Genomic DNA, 25,572 nt, shown 5'->3' on the forward strand with positions numbered 1-25,572 from the left:
TTCATGTACAGGTACTGCTAGTACCTGTTTGGGTGGTTCCACAAACTGTAATACTTCAAGAGTTTGTGCTCTTGTGACCTCCTCAGCTGTCAATTTAAATGGAATGGAATCAGACATAGTTTGTATAAAGGATGAGAAGGAAAGATCTTCTGGGGGTGACTTCTTTCTTCAGTCAGGAGAAGAAGGATTGGACATGAACTCCTCTGAGGAAAATTGAGAGGGTTCATCATCCCAGGAGTCTTTTGAATCTTCTCTATACGTTGTTTGAGTTGCTGGTGCTAGTGGGACATGAAGCCCTGAAGGTCCAGGTTGTGGATCATCGATGAAAATATCAGTAGATGTTGTTCTTTGTGTGATAGGTGGCAAGTTGTCGATGACATTCTGGTACCTTTGTAGGAGGAGACGGTAAAATGCCTCATCCTGTACTTCTAGTGGTTGATCAGGTGGTGGCAGGGGTGCTGTCATTGGGATCATCGATGGAATTTGAGATAACATCGATGTAGATTGTGTTTGTAGCCTCGGTGTGGTGGTTATGAAACCAGTCGAGGATCTTGGAAGGAAAGATATTGTTGTCATCTGTGTTATCACCGGCATCGATGTTGAAGGAAAAAACATCAGCATCGATACTGACAGTGGAGGTATTGGCATCGATGTCAGAGTCATCGGCATCGATGCTGGAGGCAATCGGCATCGATATCGAGGGTATCAGCATCGATATCGAGGGTATCGGCATAGACCCGGAGGTCGGCATCGATATCGAGGGTATCGGCATCGACCCGGAGGTCGGCATCAACAGGCCTGTCGGAACTTGTTGCTCCTGTAGAGCTTGTAAAACAGCTTGTCTAATAAGTGTAGACAATTCTGGCTGTGGTATGAGTGAAGACACCGATGGTGTATGCGGTGGCGGTGCTGCGATGTCCATCGATGATGTCGTAGGTATCGGTGAGAAGAAGGCCCAACCACCGGCGTGTCTTGATTTTTAGGCCGCTTCGGCATCGACTCGTCCTGGGACACCGATGCGAACGATGATCGATGGTGATGTTTGGTTTTAGAACGCTCTGCCGACTTTGTGGAGATCACAGACGATGGCGAGGACAGACGATCACCGGATGCATCCGGACGCGGTTTTTTGAGTAAAACCCTTTTTGTTGCTCCAGCCGGAGACAACCTCGGTGCTTTTGAGGGAGAAGGGATTAGCTGAAGAGAAAATAGGTGTTCCATCTTCTCTTTCCTGGCTTTTCGTCCCTTGACCGTCATATCTCTGCACATTTGGTGCATGTACTGACATCATGTTGTTCCCCGAGGTACAGTACACACTCCAAATGCGGATCGGTGATAGACATATTTCGGTTGCAGACTGGGCATTTTTTGAAACCGGTCGCCATTTTCGATCGACGGCCGTCGATGAACAAGCGTGTGTGTGTGTGTGTGTGTGTGTGTGTGTGTGTGTGTGTGTGTGTGAGAAAAATTTTCGTCTGAAAATTTTTAAAAGTACAGTACTCACCAGCCGGCGAGGTAGAGATTTTCCTATGACAAAGAATATATTAATAAGTGACTTTTCAGTCAAGAGAGAGATTCCCAAACGGTAGGGCTATCGGTCCGCTGTGCGAACGGCAGCGCGGAAAAGTGAAGACTGAAGAGAGACCTGTGGCAGAGAATATCATAGCATGCTGGGCATGCTCAGTGGCCTCACAGGCCAGTCAAAAGTTTCTAGAAACTTTGACAGAAAGCTTTCCCGCCTGGGCTCCGTTCAGTGACGTCACCCATATGTGAGGACTAGCATCCTGCTTGTCCTGGGATAAAGGCAATTTATTAAAAATGATTAAAGAGATCCCTGATGAGGATCTCGGGAGACAGGACCGATGGTGGGAGGCGAGGCAGAGTCTGAGGTTCTTATGAGCCTGTACAAAGAAAAAGCTATCAGGCGACACAAAATACAAGATGGCGCCCATTCCAGTAGAAATGTAGTCTGCTGGGTAGAGGGGGGTGGGGGACTCTTGCTCATGTCACTCCAAAGCTCTCTCATGTGCAAGAGAGCCAAAATTTAGCTATGCAGCTGCCTGTACCAGTCTTCATTCTATCCCAGGAAATGCCAATCAGCTAGCCACACCACAAATATGCTGGCCCCTGCCCCTCTCAAATCAACAGTTAGTCTACCATGCAGCAATTCTCCCCTATGATGTCTATCACCTATATGAACACACACAGCTGGCAAAATGAAAATAGAACCAAACTAATCTAAGGTTGGATCAAAGCTCCCCCAGATGTTGATGGAGCCTGCAGAAAAGTCTTATCAAACTGAAGAACCTCCTTCCTGCAGGAATAAACAAAAAAGTCCTGTAGCTGTGGCAACTACCTAGAACAGCCATAGACTCACTTTTTTCTTGCCTTCCCCAGCATGACCTAAATGTGAAAAGAGAGCAAGGTGGTCATAAATTGGGAAGTGGGGGGAGAAGAGGTAGTTATTCAGACCTGGGGGAAAAGAGGGGTTCCTTTCTGCTCTCACTTGCTACCTCCAGGCTAAACCAGAGACCTGGGAAACACCTACCAGATACTGCTCAACTAGAGACTGTCTAATGGAAGAATTCTGTGAGCCAGAACAGAGGGCCTGCTCTAGTAGGGGAACAATTTCAAACTGAAATTGTCGCCCTAGTAGCAGACATACTACACCAGATAAGGCAGCTGAAAGCTATTGTCCTGGGAATGAAGCTAGGAATATGTTCTATCAGGACCTGGCAAATATCTTGTCTGAACCACTTCTTATAGCAGTGATGACATCACTAAAAATGTTGTGGTCCTCTCTCCATCTGCTGGTAGGGTTACATAAACTCACATGTCTGGATCTGTCTAGCAGGATGAAAAGGAAGTTCAAATGTATTTATATAACTGTTTAAAAAACAAACATCTTACATTACTTGAAAGGCAAGCTAAAAATCCAAAAATTATTGATTTTTCAGATTCTGCTGAGAATTTACCATCAACAATAAAGCCAGCAGTTGGGAAACAGATAACAGTTTCTTCTTGCTGTGCCCTAACCCCAGTGATTTCTGAAATTTGGTATCTATGTTGGCAGCTGGCAACAAATCTAGTAGAGACTTGACTCCTTAAAATGAGTTCCAAGCTACTTCAATCCACGCATTTTATAATTTTCTAAGAAGCTTCTATTCTTATTATTAGTCCTCTCCGTTGCAAGCTAGAACCACAGCCAAGAACAATTTAAGTTTGTCCATTGGCCCCTGTTATCAAAGAAAGATACTACAGTGGGAACAAAGGGTCAGGTTTGACATACAGCACAACCATTTTCTATTTAACTAGTTCAAGCTCCTTAGAATGGCTTTTTTCTAGTCTAAATTGTTACCAATAGCAATATATAGACTGCAAGACAGTAATCCCTGGACAGCATGCATTAAAGTATTTTCAAGTCCTAATTAGCAATATAGAAATGCCAGGTGAAAAGGAAACAGGTCTCCACCTACATGCTCCTTAAACAGTCGCTCCTGCAGTTTGTTCTTGTTAAGGAAATAATGCCGTGCCCAATCCCCTGCTGTCAGGCATTTGAAGGTTTTTTCTAAATGTTCATCTTTTTTGAAGTTTTCAATCACCTCCTTCAGTTCCTCCTGCCTTCCTTTTATAGGTCGAAACCTGCAAAGAGTTAAAAGTTACTCACATAGGTAATTACTGAAATCCCCTCACACATCCAGTGCCAGATACTAAAAACTAACTCCAGCACCAGACTTAATCATATTCCTCACACCCACAAGTCCATGTGTTCCCCCCTTCACCAAGCAACAGTGTGACAACTGAGATTTAATACAAAAACAGACTCATGCATCTAGGACACAAACTTACAGAAGCAGTATATGATGGGAGGGCTTGAGATGGGGTTTGTTGTAATAAGGATCACTAAACAGGGGTTGATCATATATGATTATTTTGAGTTTAGCAAGCACAGTAACTAGACAGTAAAAAGAATCAGCAGAATACTAGAGTACATAGTATTACCAGTAAGAAAAAAAAGGCATTACCTCTGTACAAATCACTGGTGAGAGTTTATCAGGAGTATTATTAGGGACCTTTCATTTCAGTTTTTATTTTATTTTTCCTGAGAATTTCAACGCAATAAAAAAAATCAGTGGAAAAATAACTTTGTTAAAAACCAGACAGGAGAAAAATCAGTGGAAAAGCAAGTTTGCTTACCAAACATAAAAATATAAGAAATTGCCATATTGAGTGAGAAACATGGTTCATCAAGCCTAGCATCCTGTTTTCAATAGTAGCCAATCCAGGTTACAAGTACCTGGCGGTTACTCAAACAATAAAAATATATCCCATGTTACTAATGTCAGTAAAAAGTAGTGGTTATTCCCCAAATCAACTTGACTAATAGCAGTTTATGGACTTCTCCAAACTTTTTTTTTTTTAAACCCAGCTATGCTGCCTTAACCACATCCTCTGGCAATAAATTCCAGGGCTTAATTGTGCATTGAGTGAAAATGGAGAAATTACTTACCTGATAATTTCGTTTTCCTTAGTGTAGACAGATGGACTCAGGACCAATGGGTATAGTGTACTCCTGATAGCAGTTGGAGACAGATCAGATTTCAATCTGATGTCAGCTCTAGTACATATACCCCTGCAGGAAGTGCAGCTCTTCAGTATTCTCCTCGAAAAGCATTGTGGATATATGTGTGACTGACTAAATTGAATAACTTGAATTGGTTAAATGGCTATAGATGGAGACCGCCAGTACCCTCAACCAGGAAACGTAGACATCCGGTAGGGTGGGTGTCCTAGATGAAGGAAAGCGTGGCTTACCCTTGATTCCCTCGCTCTCGGAGCTGTCCCCCGAGAATTCCCAGAGTAACGGCAGCCGTGGGTCGGATGCTGAGTCCATCTGTCTACACCAGGGGTCGGGAACCAATGGCTCGCGAGCCGGATGTGGCTCTTTTGATGGCTGCATCTGGCTCGCAGACAAATCTTTAATAAAAAAGCAAAAATCTAACAAAACCCCCCCACCCTCCTGACGCCCCCCAAGACCTCCTAAATTTATTTATTTATTTGTTTGGTTTTATATACTGACATTCGATCGAGATATCACATCGGTTTACATCAAAACATAACAAATAAGACATGAACTGCTTATTCTTACATTGTAACAAGTTAACTTGGGATAAGGCTAAAGGAGGAACATTTAGAACTTGGAGAACATTTCTAACAATGGGGATACATTATCACTTGGAGTAAAAATACAAGAGTTAATTAATTTACTACAACCCCCCACCCTCCTGTCCCGTCCCCCCCAAGACCTGCCAAAAGTCCCTGGTGGTCCAGCGGGGGTCCAGGAGCGGTCCGGGGGTGATCTCCTGGACTTGGGCTGTCGGCTGCCAATAGTCAAAATGGCGCCGACGGCCCTTTGCCCTCACTATGTCACTGGGGTCAACCAATGGTGGCGGTAGCCCCTGTGACATAGTGAGGGCAAAGGGCCGTAGGCTGCCAGTAATCAAAATGGCGTCGACGGCCCTTTGCCCTTACTATGTCACAGGGGCTACCGCCGCCATTGGTCGACCCCAGTGACATAGTGAGGGCAAAGGGCCGTCGGCGCCATTTTGACTATTGGCAGCCGACAGCCCAAGTCCAGGAGATCGCTTCCGGACCGCTCCTGGACCCCCGCTGGACCACCAGGGACTTTTGGCAGGTCTTGGGGGGGTCAGGAGGGTGGGGGATTGTAGTACATTAATTTTGGAGGTATTGGGGGGCATCAGGAGGGTGGGGGTTTTTGTTAGATTTTTACTTTTTTATTAAAGATTTGTCTGCGAGCCCTGGACCCCCGCTGGACCACCAGGGTCTTTTGGCAGGTCTTGGGGGGGTCAGGAGGGTGGGGGATTGTAGTACATTAATTTTGGAGGTATTGGGGGGCATCAGGAGGGTGGGGGTTTTTGTTAGATTTTTACTTTTTTATTAAAGCTTTGTCTGCGAGCCCTGGACCCCCACTGGACCACCAGGGACTTTTGGCAGGTCTTGGGGGGGGGGGGGGTCAGGAGGGTGGGGGGTTGTAGTAAATTAATTTGGTAGGTCTTGTATGGCTCTCACGGAATTACATTTTAAAATATGTGGCGTTCATGGCTCTCTCAGCCAAAAAGGTTCCCGACCCCTGGTCTACACTAAGGAAAACGAAATTAATCAGGTAAGTAATTTCTCCATTTCCTAGCGTGTAGCAGATGGACTCAGGACCAATGGGATGTATAAAAGCTACTCCCGAACCGGGTGGGAGGCTGCCCGTGATCCACTTAGTACTGCCCTTGCGAATGCTGTGTCCTCCCGAGCCTGAACATCCAGGCGGTAAAACCTGGAAAAGGTGTGGCTGGAGGACCATGTCGCCGCCCTGCAGATCTCGGCAGGTCTGGGCATCTTGGTTTCTGCCCAGGACACTGCCTGGGCCCTAGTAGAATGGGCCTTGATTTGTAGAGGCGGCGGCTTGCCTGCTTCTACATAGGCCGCCTTGATGATTTCTTTGATCCAGCGGGCTATGGTTGCTCGTGAGGCCGTTTCTCCTTGCTTCTTCCCGCTGTGAAGGACGAACAGGTGGTCCGTCTTTCATACGGATTCCGACATTTCCAGGTATCTGGCCAGGAGTCTGCCGATGTTGAGCTGGCGTAGACTTTTGGACTCTTCCGAATTCTTATGTTCATCTGGCGATGGTAGCGAGATGGTTTGGTTAAGGTGGAAGTGAGACACCACTTTGGGGAGGAACGAGGGGACCATGCATAACTGGATGGTGCCAGGAGTGAGTCTGAGAAATGGCTCACGACAGGACAGTACTTGCAGCTCGGATATGCAACGGGCTGAACAAACTGCCAGCAGGAAGGCTGTTTTCAATGTTAATAATCGGAGAGACAGGCCGCGGAGAGGTCTGAACGAGGCTCCTGCTAAGAAATCCAGGACCAGGTTGAGGTTCCAAAGCGGTACCGGCCACTTTAGGGGTGGTCGGATGTGCTTAACTCCTTTCAGGAAGCGGGAGACGACCGGGTGGAGAGGCTATGCTGCCGCCCCCGTTCTTGGAGCCGTAGCATGACAATGCGGCCACCTGTACCTTGATGGAGTTGAAGGACAATCCCTTCTGTAGGCCGTTCTGTAGGAATTCCAAGACTGCAGGAATTTTGACTGAGCGAGGTATGATGTTGTGGTCCTCGCACCATGCTTCGAATACTCTCCACACCCTTATGTATGTTAGAGATGTGGAGAACTTGCGTGCTCGGAGTAGGGTGTCGATTACAGCCCCCGAGTATCCGCTCTTTCTCAGGCGAGCCCTCTCAATGGCCAGACCGTAAGAGAGAATCGAGCTGGGTCCTCGTGGAGGATCAGTCCCTGCTGGTGCAGGTCTCTGTGTGGAGGTAGTGGCAGGGGGTTCCCTGTCAGTAATCTCCGCATGTCTGCGTACCATGGTCTTCTTGGCCAGTCCGGGGCCACAAGAAGTACCGGTCCCCTGTGTAGGCTTATCTTGTGAATGATCGCACCAAGAAGGGGCCACGGTGGGAAGGCGTATAGCAGAGTCTCCTGTGGCCATGTCTGTACCAGGGTATCGATGCCCTGGGACTGAGGTTCCCGTCTGCGGCTGAAGTAACTGGGTACTTGGGCGTTGGACCGGTTTGCCAGGAGGTCCATGGTTGGTGTTCCCCACTGGTTCACTATCAGTTGGAATGCTGTGGTTGACAGCTTCCATTCTCCTGGGTCTCTGCTGAGGTAATCCGCCGTGATGTTGTCTTTCCCAGCGATGTAGACGGCCAAGATCTCCTGGAGGTTCCCTTCTGCCGACGACATTAGGGGGTCTATTTCCAGGGACACCTGTTGGCTTCTGGTTCCTCCCTGACGGTTGATGTAGGCCACTGTTGTGGCGTTGTCCGACATTACCCTGACCGCTTTGTCTCGGAGTCTGTGATCAAACCGTAGGCAGGCTAGTCTGACTGCCCGGGCTTCTAGGCGACTGATGTTCCACCCCGACTCTTCTGCATTCCACTGCCCTTGGGCGGTTAGCTCTTCACAGTGTGCTCTCCATCCTCGTAGGCTGGCATCCGTGGTAAGCAGGATCCAGGTTGGGGATGATAGTTTCTTTCCCTGACTCAGGTGGCCGTCTTGTAGCCACCACCGTAGTTGGGTTCGAACTTTGCCAGGGAGCAGTAGACGTACGGTGTAGTTCTGAGACAGTGGATTCCATCGCGATAGGAGTGAGCGCTGTAGGGGTCTCATATGAGCTCATGCCCATGGTGCTACTTCCAGTGTTGATGCCATGAGGCCGAGGACTTGTAGGTGATCCCATGCTGTGGGGCAAGGTTCGCTCAGCAGGGTTCGTAACTGGTTCATCAGTTTTAATCTCCTCGTCGGTGTCAGGATGACCTTGTCTTCCTTGGTGTCGAATCAGACTCCTAAGTATTCTAGTCTGTGAGGGCTGCAGACCGCTCTTGTTTGTGTGTTGACCACCCATCCGAGGCTCTCCAGTAGAGTCTTGACTCTGCTGGTTGCCTGGCGACTTTCCTCTGGGGATTTCGCCCTGATCAACCAATCATCTAGGTAAGGGTGTACAAGGATTCCTTCCTTCCTCAGTGTTGCCGCCACCACCACTATGATCTTGGTGAACGTTCGGGGTGCTGTGGCTAACCCGAAGGGTAATGCCCGGAACTGGTAGGACGGTCCCGGATTTTGAAGCGAAAGAAGCGCTGATGTTATTGTTGGATCAGAATGTGTAGGTAGGCTTCCGACAGATCTAGGGATGTGAAGAACTCTCCCGGTTGTATCGCCCTTATTACAGTGCGTAGGGTTTCCATGCGGAAGCGGGGGATCCTTAGGTGGCAGTTGACTGACTTGAGGTCCAGGATGGGCCTGAACGTTCCCTCTTTCTTGGGGACGATAAAATAAATGGAATAGTGTCCAGTATTTATTTGTTGTGGAGACACTGGGGTTATGGCCTCTAGTGCCAGTAATCTAGTCAGAGTAGCCTCCACTGCCACCCTCTTGGAGGGGTGGTGGCAGGGGGATTCCACGAACTTGTCCTGAGGGGTTCGGAGGAAGTCCAGGTAGTATCCCTCTCGAATGATGGTTAGGACCCACTTGTCCGAAGTTATCTCGACCCATCTTTGGTAGATTAGGGCAAGTCTGCCCCCTATGGCTTCTTCCTTTGGACGGGTCGGCCGAATCTCATTGTGGGGTGCGGTTGGGGCCGGGGCCCGAGCTGGCTCCCCTTTTGTTGTACTTGCTCCGAAAGGACTGGTTCCTGCCTGCAGGGCGAGGCGCTTGATAAGTGATTCTGTATGGATTGAAGCGCTGTGAACTTCTGCCCCTGGAAGATCGGGGAAAGGGTCGATGGTTTTTCTTGTTCCTGTCTTCCGGACGTCGCAGTAATGGGGACTCGCCCCATTTGTTAGCCAGTTTCTCTAGTTCACTGCAGAACAGGAGGGATCCTTTGAAGGACATCCTTGTGAGTCGCGTTTTGAAAGATGCATCGGCCGACCAGCTTCGGAGCCAGAGTTGCCTCCTGGCTGCCACAGCTGATGACACTCCTCTGGCCGCTGTGCACACCAGTTCGGAAGCAGCATCCGCAAGGAATGATACTGCTGGTTCCATGGCTTCCCCAGGGGTGTTGCTCCTGGTCTGTGAAAGGCAGGCAGGTGTCACCATGGTGCAGCAGGCCACTATTTGTAGGGACAAAGCGGCGACCTCAAAGGACTGTTTAAGGATGGATTCCAGACGTCAGTCGTGAGCATCTTTGAGCGCTGCACCTCCCTCCACTGGGATAGTACTGCGCTTCGAGACCGCGCAGACCATGGCATCCACTTTTGGGCATGTCTGAAGGTCTTTGGCCACCGGGTCCAGAGGGTAGATGGCTGCCATATAGACTCTGGAGCACACCATTCCAGGTCAGTTAGCTGCTGGATGGCTTGTAACAGCAGGAAATGGCAGGATGTCTGGCGGAGTCCCTCTAGCAGGGGATTCGTCTTAGGCTCCCCCGAAGCACTTATGACCGGGATAGCAAGCTCCATCAGGCTGTGGGTGACCAGGTCTGGGAGCTCGTCCTTGGTGAAGAAGTGTCTCATGGTCCGGTGAGGCTCTGTTCCCGGGAGGAGTTCCCCCTCTTCTAGGGGCTCTGATTCCTCCTCAGAGTTGTCCGTGTCCCCGTAGGTGGGACTTCTGGGCGGTGGCATCATTTGTCTGGGCCTGGGGCGTAAAGGTCTTCTGGTGGATGCTGTGGCTGTTTTGCCAGAGGCTCCATCTGCATGTGAACGAAGGTGTGTAGGCCTTTGAAGAATTCCACCCATGAGATGGACGCTTGGTCCAAGCTAGGGGGTGCTGTGTCCCTGGGGGACCCCGTTTGAGGGGGTGTCCCGCTGGAATTTGCTAGGTCCGGGGTACTCATTGAGGAGCTAGTACTCTGTCCTGGGTGGGACTGGCCCTGGGCTGGATCTTCCAGGGCATCCTCGCACTGGGCGCACAAAGCGCTGGCCTCTTCGTTTTGTGCGGCTTTGATGTGGCATGCTGGGCAGAGGCCTCGAGCCTTGAGCTCCGTTTCCGGTGGTGCCATGGATATAGGCGCATAAATCTTTATGCACTCCGGTGCGTCAAGGATGTGCGTGCGGGTTGTGTGCGCGCAGGTGTGCGCACAAGTCGCAGTTATGCGCTCATATCTTATGCGCATGGTACTTGTGCGTGTAATGTTATGCGTACGTGTATTTTGTGCGCCTGGCAAGCCTTGTGCGCCCGGAGCGGCGAATAGGGCCAAAACAGCGACAGCGACCACGCGGGCAATATGGTGACCACCTTGGAGGGTCTCCATGTGAGAGGACCCTTGGATCTAACCGGGGCCTAGCCCTGCTAGGGCGGATCAATCCGGCGGCACTGGTCCCGGTCGGCGACATGTGCGACTCCTCGACCTCGGAGACCAGAGTCTTTGACAAAGATTTCTACCTTACCTTGTCTTCGGCACTTCCCGGTTTCGTTCCGGGTGGTCTCCGGCTGCGGGGGGAGAAGGAAAATACCTTCACCGCCGCGCTCGAGGATACACCCGCTGCCTCTCAGCGGCGCCCTAATTCGGGGGCTAGGTCCCCGCCAAGAATCGGCCGCTGGACCAAGGCTTACCTCCGAGGGACCACGGAAATCACCTCGGGAATTCTCAACTGGGGGAGGGACCCGAGGGTATCACCGCAGAAGAGCAGCACTCGTCTGTAGAGGTAAGTTTTCTTCTGAATTTGGGTTTTCTCTGTTGAAATTGTTCTAACACTGTGAGAGCATGCAGGTAGTCCCTAACTGCTATGGAGCCGGAAAATACTGAAGAGCTGCACTTCCTGCAGGGGTATATGTACTAGGGCTGACGTCAGATTGAAATCTGATCCGTCTCCAACTGCTATCAGGAGTACACTATACCCATTGGTCCTGAATCCATCTGCTACATGCTAGGAAAACAATTTTCTCTGATTTGTTTTAAATGTGCTATTTCTTAACTTCATGGACTGCTCCCGAGTTCTTGTATTATCTGAAAGAGTAAATAACTGATTCCCATTTACTTGTTCTAATCCTCTCATGATTTTATAGACCTTTATCATACCCCTCTTCAGGCATCTCTTCTCCAAGCTGAACAGCCCTAACCTCTTTACCCTTTCCCTCATGGGGTGAAGTTCCATCCCCTTTATTATTTTGGTCGCCCTTTTCTGTTCCATAAAAGGGGTTCTCTGTAGACAGCAGGATGTATTAGCCATAACATATGGGCGACACCATCCAACGGCACTGATTGGGCTCTTCTTTCTTAGCTCATAAATCTTTTGTTCTACTGAGCATGTGTGGGAGTCCCCATGAGGGCACTGCCTCATGAGCTTCTCAGTTGATTATAGAGCTAAGATTTAGCTCAGTAGTCAACTCTGCAGGGAGGCAGGCAGATATTTCACATGGCTAATTCATCCTGCTATGGAGACCCCCATTTATGGTAAGCAAACTTGCTTTTTCCATCAACAAGCAGGGCTGAGCAAGCAGGGCTGAATTAGTCATGACATGTGGGAAATCCCAAGCTAAAAGTTGCATCAGAGCGATTACTGTAAAATCAACCTGGACCCCACTGCAGAGTGGACTACTGGGTGAAAAGGCTGCACAAAACAGCTTTTCCAAAAGTTACTATCACTTCTTGATAGAGTGACCAGACAATAATAGAACATGAAGGTGCTGACAAATAAGTTGCAGCTTTGCACATGTCTTCGATAAGCAGATGAGCCACTAAGATAACCAAAGCTCCCTTTGATGAGCCCTGACACAGTCTGTGATCTGGAGGTAAGCCAGAGTATAGAAACGTACAATACAGTCTCCTAGTCAGTTGGACAAAGTGTGCTTGGCAACCACTATACCCTGTCTATTAGGATCATAATAAATGAAAAGTTGTGAAGCCAGACAAGGTGATGGAGTTCTCTTCAGATCATTAACCAAGGCTTTCTTGCAGTCCAATGAATATAGAGCTTTCTCTCTTTCGTCTGCATGAAGTCTTGGAAAGAACATGGACAATATGATGTCTTTATTTAGATAAAAAGCTGAAGCTACTTTTGGCAGACTTTTGGGGTGAGTGCAGGGCATCATTCCACTGTGAGTAATGTACAAACGCCTGAAGTTCACTGACTCTTCTAGCCAATGTAATCACAGCTAGAAATATTACTTTCTAAGTAAGGAACTTTAAGAAAGCAGACTCTAATGATATATAAGGAGGCTTTATGAGTTACATCAATACCACATTGAGATTGCATGGCTACCAGAGGTATTATATGCCATAAGCCTTTCAAGAACTTTGACATTATAGATATTGGTTTGCCATCCAATTGAACATGGTGAGCTGCTATGGCACTGAGTTGCACTTTGACCCAAGAAGGAGAGGAAGAATAAGTACTGAAACAACTCCCATGGCTCACAGGTCTCGGTTCCCCAGGGCCTGCTTAACCCTTCCAGCCTTGAGGTCTTATTCTCTGGTGAAGGGCTTCTCCCTTCACCCAGGATTCCCTGTGGGTCTCAATCTTAAAGAGGACCAGGTTAAGACTGCTGTGCCAGATCTCTTAAGGTGGTCTGAGGGAGTTTTCTGTATATTCCCTCACATACCCTCCTCCTCAGCTCAGTCTTGCTGGGATGAGTGTCTGCAAATACAAGGGACACCTTTCTTGACAGGAAACCTGCACTGGCATTTTCCCTTCTTGCCCTATGTTGGATCTTATAGTTGAAGGACTGTAGGGCCAGGAACCATCTCATCACCCTTGTCTTGAACTCCATGTATCTATTCATGCATAGGAGTGGTTGGTGGTCTGTTGTGTGAAGTGCCAATCCAGCAGGTAACAGCGCAAGGCCTCTATGGCCAACTTGTTTGCCAAGGCCTCTTTTTGCATGACTATCGCCTTTCTTGTGGCATCAACCTCCAGCTAATGTATGCCACCGGATGTTCTTGACCATCCCTCTTCTTGGACTAAGACTGCTCCCAAGCCAACTTCTGAGGCATCAGTCTGCATCATAAATTGTTCAGTGAACTCCGGGCTTATCAGGACCAGTTCAGAGTATATTGCCTCTTTCAGGGCCCTGAAGGGCTTCTCTGTTTCCTCTGACCATTGGACCTTCTCTGTTGCTTTAACAGCAACCTTGTGAGAGGCTCTGCCTTCTGAGTAGTTGGGGGTAAATCTTCTCTAGTATCCCATAAGGCCTAGGAATGCTCTCACTTTCGCTTTTGTTTGAGAGACTGGCACCCGGCTATTGCCTCGATCTTCCTGGTCTGCAGATGGACTTTGCCCTTCCCCGGGGTGTAACCCAGATACTGTACTTTTTGCCCTTCCAGCACGCACTTTTTGGGATTACCAATAGTCCAGCTTTCCTCAAGCTGGTTAGCATGGCCTGGAGTTGGCATAGATAAGTCTTCCAATAAGGGCTGTGCACCACAATGTCATCCAAACAGGTAGCTGCATACCTTTGATGTGGGCAGAGCAGGTAGTTGACCAATCGTTGAAACACTGCAAGGCACCATGAAGTCCAAAAGGGAGAATGGTGAACTGGAAAAGTCCACCTAGTGTTGAGAACGCAGTCTTCTCTTTTGCCACTGGCGCGAGAAGCACCTGCAATACTCTTTTGGAAAGGTCCAGGGTAGAGATAAATTGAGCTGATCCCAGACGCTCAATCAGTTCATCCACTCAGAGCATCAGATAGGCATCGAGTTTTGAAACCTTTTTGACTTTTTTAAAGTCAACATAGAACATTATGCTTCCATCTAGCTTTGGTACCAACACGATGGATGAGGACCAATCACTTAGATTCTTTTATAACCCCGAGCTGGAGCATCTCCTTCACTTCAAGTCTCAATAACGCAGCACCTGGCTATAGGAATCCGATAGGGTCGTTGCTGTACCACAACTCCAGGAGGCGTAATGTCATGTTGCACCAGGTGGGTACAACCAGGCAGTTTTGAAAAGACCTCCTTTTTTTTTCTCTATCATTTGCTTTAAGTCAGCAGTCTGTGTAGTGGACAGCTACTCTCCAAAAGGAACCTGGATTTGGTCCACTTCTGGTCCGACCTCGGGACCAAATTCTCTGCGCTCCAGTACAACCCACTTCTTCAGGAGGTTTATGTGGTAGATTTTAAGTTTCTTTCATTTCTCTGCCTGAGCTATTTTGTAATCCATGGGCCATGTTTTCTCCAAAGTTTCATAGGGTCCTTGCAAACAGGCTAACAGCTTGCTTTCCAAAGATGAGAGCAGAACAAGGATGCGGTCCCCCAGCTGGAATACTTGATGGACCATAGTATGATTGTAAGCTTGGGCTTGGGAGCTCTGAGCCTTTCCCAAACCTAAACAAGCTATCTCTCCAGCCTTTTTTAAGTGATCCTGCAGTCAGAGCATGTAGTCAATGAGGTTCTTCCCGGGCTTTCCTTCCTTTTCCCCGGTCTCATGAGCTATGTCCAAGATTCCTCTCAGTCTCCTCCCTTATAGTAACTCAAAAGAGGAAAACCCCATCAAGCTCTGTGGTACTTTGTGGATTGCAATCAGCACATAGGGTAGTAATGCGTCCCAATTCTTGCAGTCTTCAACCACAAGTTTCCTCAACATTTGTTTGAGCATCTGAATGAAGCGCTCAACCAGGCCATCTGACTGCGGGTGATACACAGGGGTCCTCAGAGTTTTTACCTTGGAGGAAAGTGCAGAGTTATTTCATTACCTTGGAGATAAAAGGGGTACCCTGATCTATCAGGATCTCCTTGGGCAGCCCAAGTCATGAAAAAACTCCATTAGGGAAATCACCACTGTCAGGTTCTTCATATTCTTTAGTAACACGGCTTCCAGATATCTGGTGGCATAGTCCACTATGAGAATGTATTTAATTTCCTCAAGTCGATCTCTCTAGTGGTCCCACAAGATCCATACACACTCTTTTAAAAGGGCCTCAATTACGGGCATTGGTACAAAAGATGCCGTCTGTACTTCGGCAGGCTTTGCAAGTTGGCCTGCCGAAGTAGGTCCAATAGAATTGAGCCAGGATATTTTCTAGGGTCTTTTCTGCCCATAGGTGAACCCCTAGAACATAGCTGTGCTAACTACATGACCTTCTGACGACAGGGTTTGGGAACTAGGAGTTGTTCTATCAGTTCCCCTTCCACACTTCCCTTGGTGACTCGGTAAAGTAAATCCCCTTTCATTATAAAATAGGGAGGAAAAGGATGTGTCAGCTGCACATATGTATATGCTTCTGGGCCCACTCAAAGGATTCATTTTTCCTCTAGGCCTGCCTAAAGCTCCCCATGTCACACCCATTTTACCAGTCAAAGGGGCCAGGTTGGATATTCTGGGAGGGTGGTTGTTCTTCCGCAGACTACCAACCTTCCTCCCCAGCTGCCTCTAAATTAGCAATATATGTGTATTTGTCTTGTTGGCGTTGCCTCCAGGACATAGGAGGCAGATACTTTATGAAAGAGACCAGGGACATCCAGGGATGGAAAGGCCAACTCATAAGAACATAAGAACATAAGAAAATGCTATACTGGGTCAGACCAAGGGTCCATCAAGCCCAGCATCCTCTTCATAGTTGTGGCTGTACATCTGTTGAAAGCTGGTTCTAGAGACTTGAAGCTTGTACACAGTCCCATCCTATGATCACGGGGTAAGATAGCCAAGGGAGAACTCTGACCTCAACTATACCTTGGTTAGCCCGGGTCTTTAGTCGCACCCTCTTTGTTGGATACTGTCGATGGTCCCCATAATACATGCCAGGATCACTATTTTGCCATAGTCAATTTGGACTCACTTCACTAAGTCTTTCTGAACGAGCATTTTCACACTCCCAGAGTCCACTAATGCTTATGTTGGAATACCATCTAGCTCCACCAAAATCACAAAAGTCAAAACGGCCTTGCTGGAAACATCCACGAAGTTAGAAAAGTGTTGGCGGGAACGGTCTCAAGCAAAAGAGCCCCTTTCTCCACAATTGAAACATGGCAGTCCGACTGAGGTCTACAGGTGTGGTAAGAAGTCCAGCCAGACCTGTGCAACTGTTGGTTGAGACCCCTATCAGAACGGCTTTTCTCTGAATCATGGGGTCTCAGGCATGGTTTGAGCTGGACAATAGGCCTCCATTACTTCCAGGGCCTTCTTGGCTGTAAGGCTTCGGTGTTGGCAAACCCACCAATGCATGAGTGGTTCGAGACTATCCAGGAACTGTTTGAGCAGAATTGATTTGGCTACTTCCACCCCAGTTTTCCCTTCCGGGTGCAGCCACTTCCAGGCAATATCTTTAAGCCTATGGAATAGATTCCTTGAGTTTTCACCCAACGGCAGAATTCCCCGCCTAAATCACTGTCGGTAAGCTTCTGGGGGGGAGGGGTGAGTCCCACTCTCGAGTATGGTGGCCTTGACTTCCTGGTAGGGGGCCCCTCCCTTTCGGATTTGCTGTTTGGAAGGCATCTTGATTGCTCCTGCTGAGGAGATTTCCCCAGATAGATGACTTCAACGGCAGAGGGAATGAAGATAAGAGGATTTAGATTCAGACAACCAACAAGGACTGAGTTGCACAGTCTGGGTAAACAAATAAGCGTGGGAGTAGCTTGCTTATTGCAGCAGTTACTACCCCTAACAAATTAAGCCTGATACTTCACTTTGAATGCATATCCAGCACAGCTCACTGCTTCAATGGCAGGGGGGGATGAAGAAATAGGATTTACATCCAGACAACAACTAACAAGGCACTGATCTGAGTAGTATGAGTATACAAATATCGGGGTAACTTGCTCAATATGACAGTTACTACCCTCAAACATTAAGCCTTATACTTCACTTTGATGCAGCTCCAACACTGCTCTCTGCATCAATGGCGGGGGTGGAAGGAAATTAGAATCAAAAAGTTACCAATAAGGGCCCTGAACTCAGCGGTCGGAGTAACAGTTAAGTATGAGAAAATAAGTTGGAAAGCTTGCTGGGCAGACTGGTCTTCTTCTGCTGTCATGTCCTCTGTCCTATGTCCTCTGGCCAGCCTGTCAGAATGTGTCCAAAGTTTTTCAAGAAGCTATTGGGGTCTTCTCCGGGGTATCTTAAGTAGTATTGGTGACACGGGAGATGGCCATGGCCCTGGAGAAGACCCCAATGGCTTCTTGAAAAACTTTGAACACAGCCTGACTGACAGGCTGGCCAGAAGGACATTGGGCCATCTATCTTGGGCTACCTGTGTTAGCACTGTTTGCTGCTGCACCACCTGTTCTCACAATGCCTGTTGCTGATCAGTTTGTGTTTGCAAGATGTTTGTAATTGCTGCTGCCCTGTAGCAAGGACCTGCATCACCTACTCCATCTTCCTTGCTTAGCGAGCTTCCTCCAAACAATGTACCTCTCCAGGAATAAGAAAGTGGGGAAAATAAAAAATAAAATCTGCTGGCCTGTCTGGCCCTCACTCACTGCTTGACCCCTTACTATAGAAACTGTGCTGGCCCACTTGTCCTGTTCTGCAAAGGCTGGGTGAGTGGAATTGGAAGGCCCCAGGGGAAAAAAAAAAACCAAAAAACTTTGCACAGGTTTTTTTTTCTGCTGCAGTTGTGGGCTTCTGCCTGTGTTTCCTGTTTAGGCAAGAGAGTCCTACTGCTGCCACCATAAGTAGTAACTTAAGCGGTAGCAGCTGAGGGACAATCAGAGAAAAAAAAGGAAGCAGACTCTGACTCTTCCTTAAGTGCAGTTTATTTACAATGAAAACCAAACACACACCAATGCAGCTCACCTTAATTTCAGGAAACTCACAATCTTTAGACGTAGCAGCTCTTACACTTAGGTTATTTACAGTCCTTAAATGTCAAACCTTAAATGTAGCAGGTCTTTTCATATGATGGGTATCTGTCTGTTTCCCGGGGCAAACTTAACCCTTCTAGGGCCTGTGGTGAAGGGCTTCTTACTTCACCCAGGATTCCCTGAAGGTCTCTACCTTAAGGAAGGCCAGATGAAACTGCTATGCCCGGTCCCTTAAGGTGGTCTGAGGGAGTTTTCTGAATACTCCCTCACAGTATTGTCCTGGCTACTAGTGAAGTAGTGGAAAAGTCTACAGTAGATTTCCATCCCATTTGAGCATAAAAGCTTCTGGAGTAGGCCTGGACTTGCTCAAAGAATGGAGCAGAATCTTTCCAATTTCCTGTTTGCCTCCAAAGTGAACAAATCAATAGCCCAAATAATCTGTTTGCCACTGCTTGATCGAGATTATTCAAAAGGATTAAAACTCTACTGAATCAATCCGCCAGTGTATTGGAGATCCCTGGAAGATAAGTTGCTTGTAAGAAGGCCTTGCGGCTGCAAACCTACTCTCAAATTCTTATAGATTCTTGGTACAACACTGTGCCTCCTTGTTTGCTGATGTAGAACATTGCTACTTGACTGTCGATTTAGATAAAAAAAAATTTTCCTAGTGAGAAAAAGCTCTTAAGTTATGTCTTACTGTTTGAAGCTCCAGAAGACTGATCTGATGTAATTGTTCTGTTGATAGCCAGGTTACATGTGTGCAATCTATCCCCTGGTGGACACATCCATTGCTAGTACTTGATGGGGAAAACATTGAAGGGGAGCCCCTATCACTAGGATGTTCAGGTCTAGCCACCACTGCAATGATCCCTTCCACCATGAATCTGGGGACAAAAAGAATGGAGGAAAGACCCCACTGAAGAAACCACATGTTGAGGCAGTTTAAGAAAACCACATAAACTGCTGCCAGCATGTGACAGAGGCTGGGACTTGATCCTTTTATAGAGGTCCTTGGATCAAGGTTTAAAGGCAGCACGCTGACTCTGCGAGAAGAAACATTTTCTCCTCCAGACAGTCTATCCATGCCCCTATTAACTTGATTCTTTGAGTCAGGAGAAGGTTGGATTTTGCAAAGTTCACAATGAATCCCAGTTACTGAAGAAGCTGGACTGTCTTCTGCCCGAAATGCAATACTCGTGCTTGGGAAGTCCCAATCAGTAGCCAGTCATCCAAGTAGAAGAAAAACCAAATCTCCTGATAATGAAGAAGTGCTGCTACTATTGTCAGGCATTTGGTGAACACCCTCGGGGACCCCGATAACCTAAAAGAGAGCCCTTCATACTGATAGTGAGAGGAATTCATCACAAAACAGGTATTGCCAATGGGTGTGACGGATATGTATCTGGTCATACCATCTTTCAAATTCAAAGCACATATTTATTTATTTATAGGCTTTTCTATACCGATATTAGTGGCGACATCATATCGGTTTACAGCAGAACAGCAGGGTGGAAATTACAATGAGCAGGTATCAGGGGAGGGATTGTATAGGAACAGTGAAGCAGCACCAAAATGTAAGGGTACAAGCGCATTGGGCTACAAGGAGCGCAGAAGATAACCATTGAACATCCAGCTAATTGTAACAATTGTGACAGAACTATGTAGAGGAGTTCAGCTAAGTGCTGGCATGGCAGGCAAGGAGGAAAGGGAAGCGAGAAGGGGGGCGGGGGGCTATTGAGGGTAGGCTTGTTTGAAGAGCCAAGTCTTTAAGTTGACTCTGAATTTAGAGGTGCATGTCTCAAGTCGGAGATTGGTGGGTAAAGAGTTCCAGTGTGCAGGTCCAGCAATGGAGATGGCTCGTTCCCTCGTTGAGACAAGGTGTGCTTTTTTTAGGGATGGCACATGAAGGGTCCCATTAGTGGAGGCTCTGGTGGGGCGGTTGGAGCATATGGGTTGGAATGGCTCATCAAGCCAGTTAGAGTTGTGTGTATGGCTTTGTGGATCATGATAAGGGTTTTATAGAGGATGCGAGAGGGGATCGGGAGCCAGTGCAAATCTTTGAGGATGGGAGTGATATGGTCATATTTACGGGTGTTGGAGATGGTTCTCCTGCTTGAATGAAGGGCAGGATGGTATGGAGAGAGTTCATTTTAAATCTCTCCTGCAATAGGTTCTTGCTCAGATTTCAAAAATCTAGATAGGCCTCAACAGCAAATGTAGAATCCCTTGCCACATTGATCACAAAGATGAGAAGTGACTCCATCTCAATACAGAGTTGAGTCAAATGAGATGGATATGGATTGAAGGATGAACAATGAGGTAGTACTGGAAGGTGGGAGAAGCACAAACTATAACCAGATTACACAACCTTGAGGACCCAATGGTCCATGATGATCTTCCACCAATCCTGCAGGTAAAGATGGATCCTGCTCTGTATGGGAGGGTCAAGGCCTAAGAATCAAGGCTGGTAAAAAAAAAAAAAACTAAGCCCAGGTTTGGGCTGGGCTTGCTGCAACATCTTTGGCTGACTTCTCTCATAGAAACATAGAAACATAGAAACATAGAAATGACGGCAGAAGAAGACCGAATGGCCCATCCAGTCTGCCCAGCAAGCCTCACACATTTTTTCTCTCATTCTTATCTGTTACTCTTAGCTCCTTGTTCTATTCCCCTTCCACCCCCACCATTAATGTAGAGAGCAGTGATGGAGCTGCATGCAAGTGAAATATCTAGCTTGATTAGTTAGGGATAGTAGGGGCAGTAACCGCCGCGATAAGCAAGCTACACCCATGCTTATTTGTTTTACCTAGACTATGTTGTACAGCTCTTGTTGGGTTTTTTTTTCTTCTCCCCTGCTGTAGAAGCAGAGAGCCATGCTGGATATGCATTGAAAGTGAAGTATCAGGCACATTTGGTTGGGGTAGTAACCGCCGTAACAAGCCAGCTACTCCTCGCTTTGTGATTGCAAATCCTTTTTTTTCTTCACCCCTGTCGTTGAAGCTATGCAGGATATGCGTGAAGCATCAGTTTTTTGTTTTTTTTTTTTTTTTTTTTTTTTTTCCCCCTGCCGTTGAAGCAGAGAGCTATGCTGGAAATGCGTGATGTATCAGTCTTTCTCCCATGCCGATGCAGCAGAGAACCATGCTGGATATGCATGGAAAGTGAAGTATCAGGCACATTTGGTTTGGGGTAGTAACTGCCGTAACAAGCCAGCTACTCCCTGCGTTTTGAGTGCGAACCCTTTTTCTTCTCCTTTGCCGTTGTAGCAGAGAGCTCTGCTGGATGTGTGAAGTATCAGTTATTCTTCTCCCCTGTCATTGAAGCAGAGAGCTATGCTGTATATGCATTGAAAGTGAAGTATCAGGCATATTTGGTTTGGGGTAGTAACCGCCGTAACAAGCCAGCTACTCCCCTCTTTATGAGTGCAAATCCTTTTTTCCATTACCTCTTGCTGTTGAAGCTTAGAGCGATGTAGGAGTCACAGTAAGCATGTGTATGTTTATTTAATAAGGGTATTGTGTCAATAGCCATCATTCTGGCGAGTCACCCACTCTTCATTGGTGGCCTCTTGACTTTATGGATCCGCAGTGTTTATCCCACGCCCCTTTGAAGTCTTTCACAGTTCTGGTCTTCACCACTTCCTCCGGAAGGGCATTCCAGGCATCCACCACCCTCTCCGTGAAGAAATACTTCCTGACATTGGTTCTGAATCTTCCTCCCTGGAGCCTCAAATCGTGACCCCTGGTTCTGCTGATTATTTTCCTACGGAAGAGGTTTGTCGTTGTTTTTGGATCATTAAAACCTTTCAAGTATCTGAAAGTCTGTATCATATCACCTCTGCTCCTCCTCTCCTCCAGGGTGTACATATTTAGATTCTTCAATCTCTCCTCGTACGTCATCCTATGAAGATCCTCCACCTTCCTGGTCGCCCTTCTCTGTACTGCTTCCATCTTGTCTTTGTCTTTTTGTAGATACGGTCTCCAGAACTGAACACAGTACTCCAGGTGAGGCCTCACCAAGGACCTGTACAAGGGAATAATCACTTCCCTTTTCTTACTTGATATTCCTCTCTCTATGCAGCCCAGCATTCTTCTGGCTTTTGCTATCGCCTTGTCGCATTGTTTCGCTGTCTTCACATCATTAGACACTATCACCCCAAAGTCCCTCTCCTGCTCCGTGCACATCAGCCTTTCCCCCCCCATCGAGTACAGTTCATTCGGATTTCCACTCCCCATATGCATGACTTTGCACTTCTTGGCATTGAATCTCAGCTGCCATATCTTCGACCACTCTTCCAGTTTCCTTAGATCCCGTCTCATTCTCTCCACTCCTTCCGGCGTGTCCACTCTGTTGCAGATCTTAGTGTCATCCGCAAAAAGACAAACCTTACCTTCTATCCCGTCTGCAATGTCGCTCACAAAGATATTGAACAGGACTGGTCCCAACACCGATCCTTGCGGCACACCACTTAAAACCGCTCTCTCTTCAGAGAAGGCTCCATTTACCATCACACATTGTTTTCTGTCCGTCAACCAATTTGCAATCCAGGTCACCACATCGGCACTCACTCCCAAGCTTCTCGTTTTATTCACCAGTCTCCTGTGCGGAACCGTATCAAAAGCTTTGCTGAAATCCAAGTAGATGACATCTAGTGCTCTTCCTTGATCCAATTCCTTGGTTACCCAGTCAAAAAAGTCAATCAAATTTGTCTGACAGGATCTTCCCCTGGTGAATCCATGCTGCCTCTGGTCCATCAATTCTCCAGACTGTAGATAGTTGACTATTCTCTCTTTCAGCAGTGACTCCATTACTTTTCCCACCACCGAAGTGAGGCTAACCGGTCTGTAGTTGCCTGCCTCTTCCCTGTTCCCACTCTTGTGAAGCGGGACCACCACCGCTCTTCTCCAATCACTCGGCACCACTCCCGTTTCTAGGGATCTATTGAACAGGTCACACAGCGGACCCGCCAGAACATCTCTGAGCTCCCTCAATATCCTTGGATGAATCCCATCAGGCCCCATGGCTTTGTCCACTTTCAGGTTCTTTAGTTCTTCCCACACATTTTCTACTGTAAAAGGATTTTCATCTATTCCCCTTCCCTCCAGTTTCTTGTTGTTTAGAGATGGTCCTTCTCCAGGGTCTTCTTTAGTGAACACAGAGCTGAAGTATTCGTTTAATATTTCTGCCATTTCTTCGTCTCTCTCTACACATTGATCATTACCACCTTTCAATTTCACTATACCACTTTGGACCTTTCTCTTTTCGCTGATGTATCTGAAAAATGTTTTGTCACCATTTTTTATCTCCTTGGCAATCCTCTCTTCCGCTTGACTCTTTGCCAACTTGATTAATTTCTTTGTCTCCCTCAGTTGATACAAATATTCTTCTTTGTGCTCCTCCCTTTGGGATCCTTTATATTTCTTGAATGCTGTTCTTTTAGCTTTAATTTTGTCAGCCACCTCCATTGAGAACCAGATAGGTTTCAGTTTTCTTTTGCTTTTCTTTACATTTCTAACATATAGAGCAGTTGCCTTGGTGATTGCTCCTTTTAGATTGGTCCACTGCTGATCCACATCTCTCTCGTTCTCCCATCCTTTAAGTTCTTCCTCCAGGTAGTTCCCCATTTCCTCAAAGTCTGTGTTTTTGAACTGTAAAACTCGGGTCTTTGTGGTTCTTTTCCCTATTATTTTAGTGATATTAAACCATACCGTTTGATGATCACTGCTGCTGAGGTGGGCGCCCACCTGGACATCTGAGACATTATCTGCATTAGTGAGCACTAAGTCGAGTATAGCTCCTTCTCTCGTGGGTTCCAACACCATTTGTTTGAACAAAGATGACGACATTCGTGAGCCAGAAGCTGTTGCTATGGAAACACAGGTGTGCATAATATCACTGGAATTGGCATCACTTAAAAGCAAAGAAAGGACACCTCAAAGAGGATGGCTGGTCAGAGTTCATGGAAAGTCTGAAGAGCAACATGCTGCTCCCTTGTCTTCAAAGAGTTTTTCCCCAGAACATGTTACATCTGCCAATTTATCATATACATCTTCTTATAGACATGACTCAACTAAGCCACTGAACGTGCTCCAATGGCTGCTGCCAGTCTGGCCATGGGATCAAGCGATTTGTATACTAAGCAAAGGAGATGATGTTCACACTCCTCTGTATTTCAAAGAGCCTGCAAATAACCTGACTGTTTTCCTTCCCCTGACTCTACTAATAGCTTCACCTTCTCGATGCAACTGTGTAAGTACTTCACCATATAAAATTGGTGGGCTGCGATGTGGGCATTCAGCATAGAGCTCTGAAAAACCTTTCTGTAAGTTGTTCAATAGTTTGGCATCTTTGCCTGGTAGGGTGTTTGAGAAGATCCTTGACTTCTTTGCTCGTTTAGCGCTGATTCTACTACAACCTAGGGGTTTGCTGAACTCTAGTCTTAGGGCTTCTGATTTTAAGTTCTAACCAATAAATCCCGATAAAACACCCCAAATGCATAAAAAATTAAGTAGTGTTTATTAAAAAACAGAAAACCACTACTTCCCGTAAGTTCTCTCTTACCCCACCTCCACTTTGTTTTTGTCTTTTCCAAGCTAGACTCCTCAGCTGCACAAATGTAGGTATTTGATTATACTGAAAAAGGTACTTGTCCTGCAAATACACAGATAAACACCAATTTTTTATACACCCAAACAGCCCCTAATTAGCTGGAAAATGTATAAATACCTAAAATCTGAAGCTTTATGTCCAGCTTCTTGGCTACTGGGGGACAAGTAAGCCAGATTTTTCCACCTTTTGGTTTGTAAACCCCACAATATTGAGTGCACCAGGACCGATGTGGGTTCAGCTGGAGTTTCCAGGATCCAGAGAAACCCAAAGACCTCTATGCAGGGGTCCTTGTCCCTGCAAACATTGACAACCAGGGCCTTCCACAATGTATCCAAGAGCTAGGAATAAGAGAGGCCTTCTGGTGGTATAGAGGGCTCTGGAGAATCAGCAACAGAGTCAGAGGGAATCCCCATTGATCCTTCCTCCAATTCAAGAGGTGAGGAAACACTAACCAAGGACCCCTTTAATGATGCAGGCGACTGGGGTCCTCAGACATCTCCTAGGGCATGTCCTCAGACATCTCCTAGGGCATGTCCTCAGACATCTCCTAGGGCATGTCCTCAGACTGGCTGGAATCTGCTGCAAGAGAATGTCAGAGACTAGATTCCAGTCCTGGGGACTTCCCTCAGTGTGGAGGCAAGGGAGACACCCCCTTGGGGAAATAAATGCAACACTCTGGACAGGAGAGGATGAAGAATGCTCTCCCTGTCCCT

General features: G+C 47.2%; 1 protein-coding gene across 3 annotated transcripts in view; it reads right to left on the reverse strand.

Moving 5' to 3' along the window:
* LOC115079454 (histone-lysine N-methyltransferase KMT5B-like) overlaps window positions 1–25,572 on the reverse strand; it is a 400,353-nt gene that overhangs the window by 320,806 nt on the left and 53,975 nt on the right. For 2 of the 3 annotated variants that reach the window (XM_029583070.1, XM_029583072.1), the window contains exon 2: window positions 3,477–3,641. In XM_029583070.1, the coding sequence (XP_029438930.1) occupies window positions 3,477–3,641 (165 nt within the window). Of the gene's footprint in view, window positions 1–3,476; window positions 3,643–25,572 lie in introns of all 3 variants that reach the window. The other variant, XM_029583071.1, reaches the window with a different exon arrangement.

The sequence above is a fragment of the Rhinatrema bivittatum genome, chromosome 17, assembly GCF_901001135.1.
Source record: "Rhinatrema bivittatum chromosome 17, aRhiBiv1.1, whole genome shotgun sequence".
In the NCBI taxonomy this organism is placed as follows: Eukaryota; Metazoa; Chordata; class Amphibia; order Gymnophiona; family Rhinatrematidae; genus Rhinatrema; species Rhinatrema bivittatum.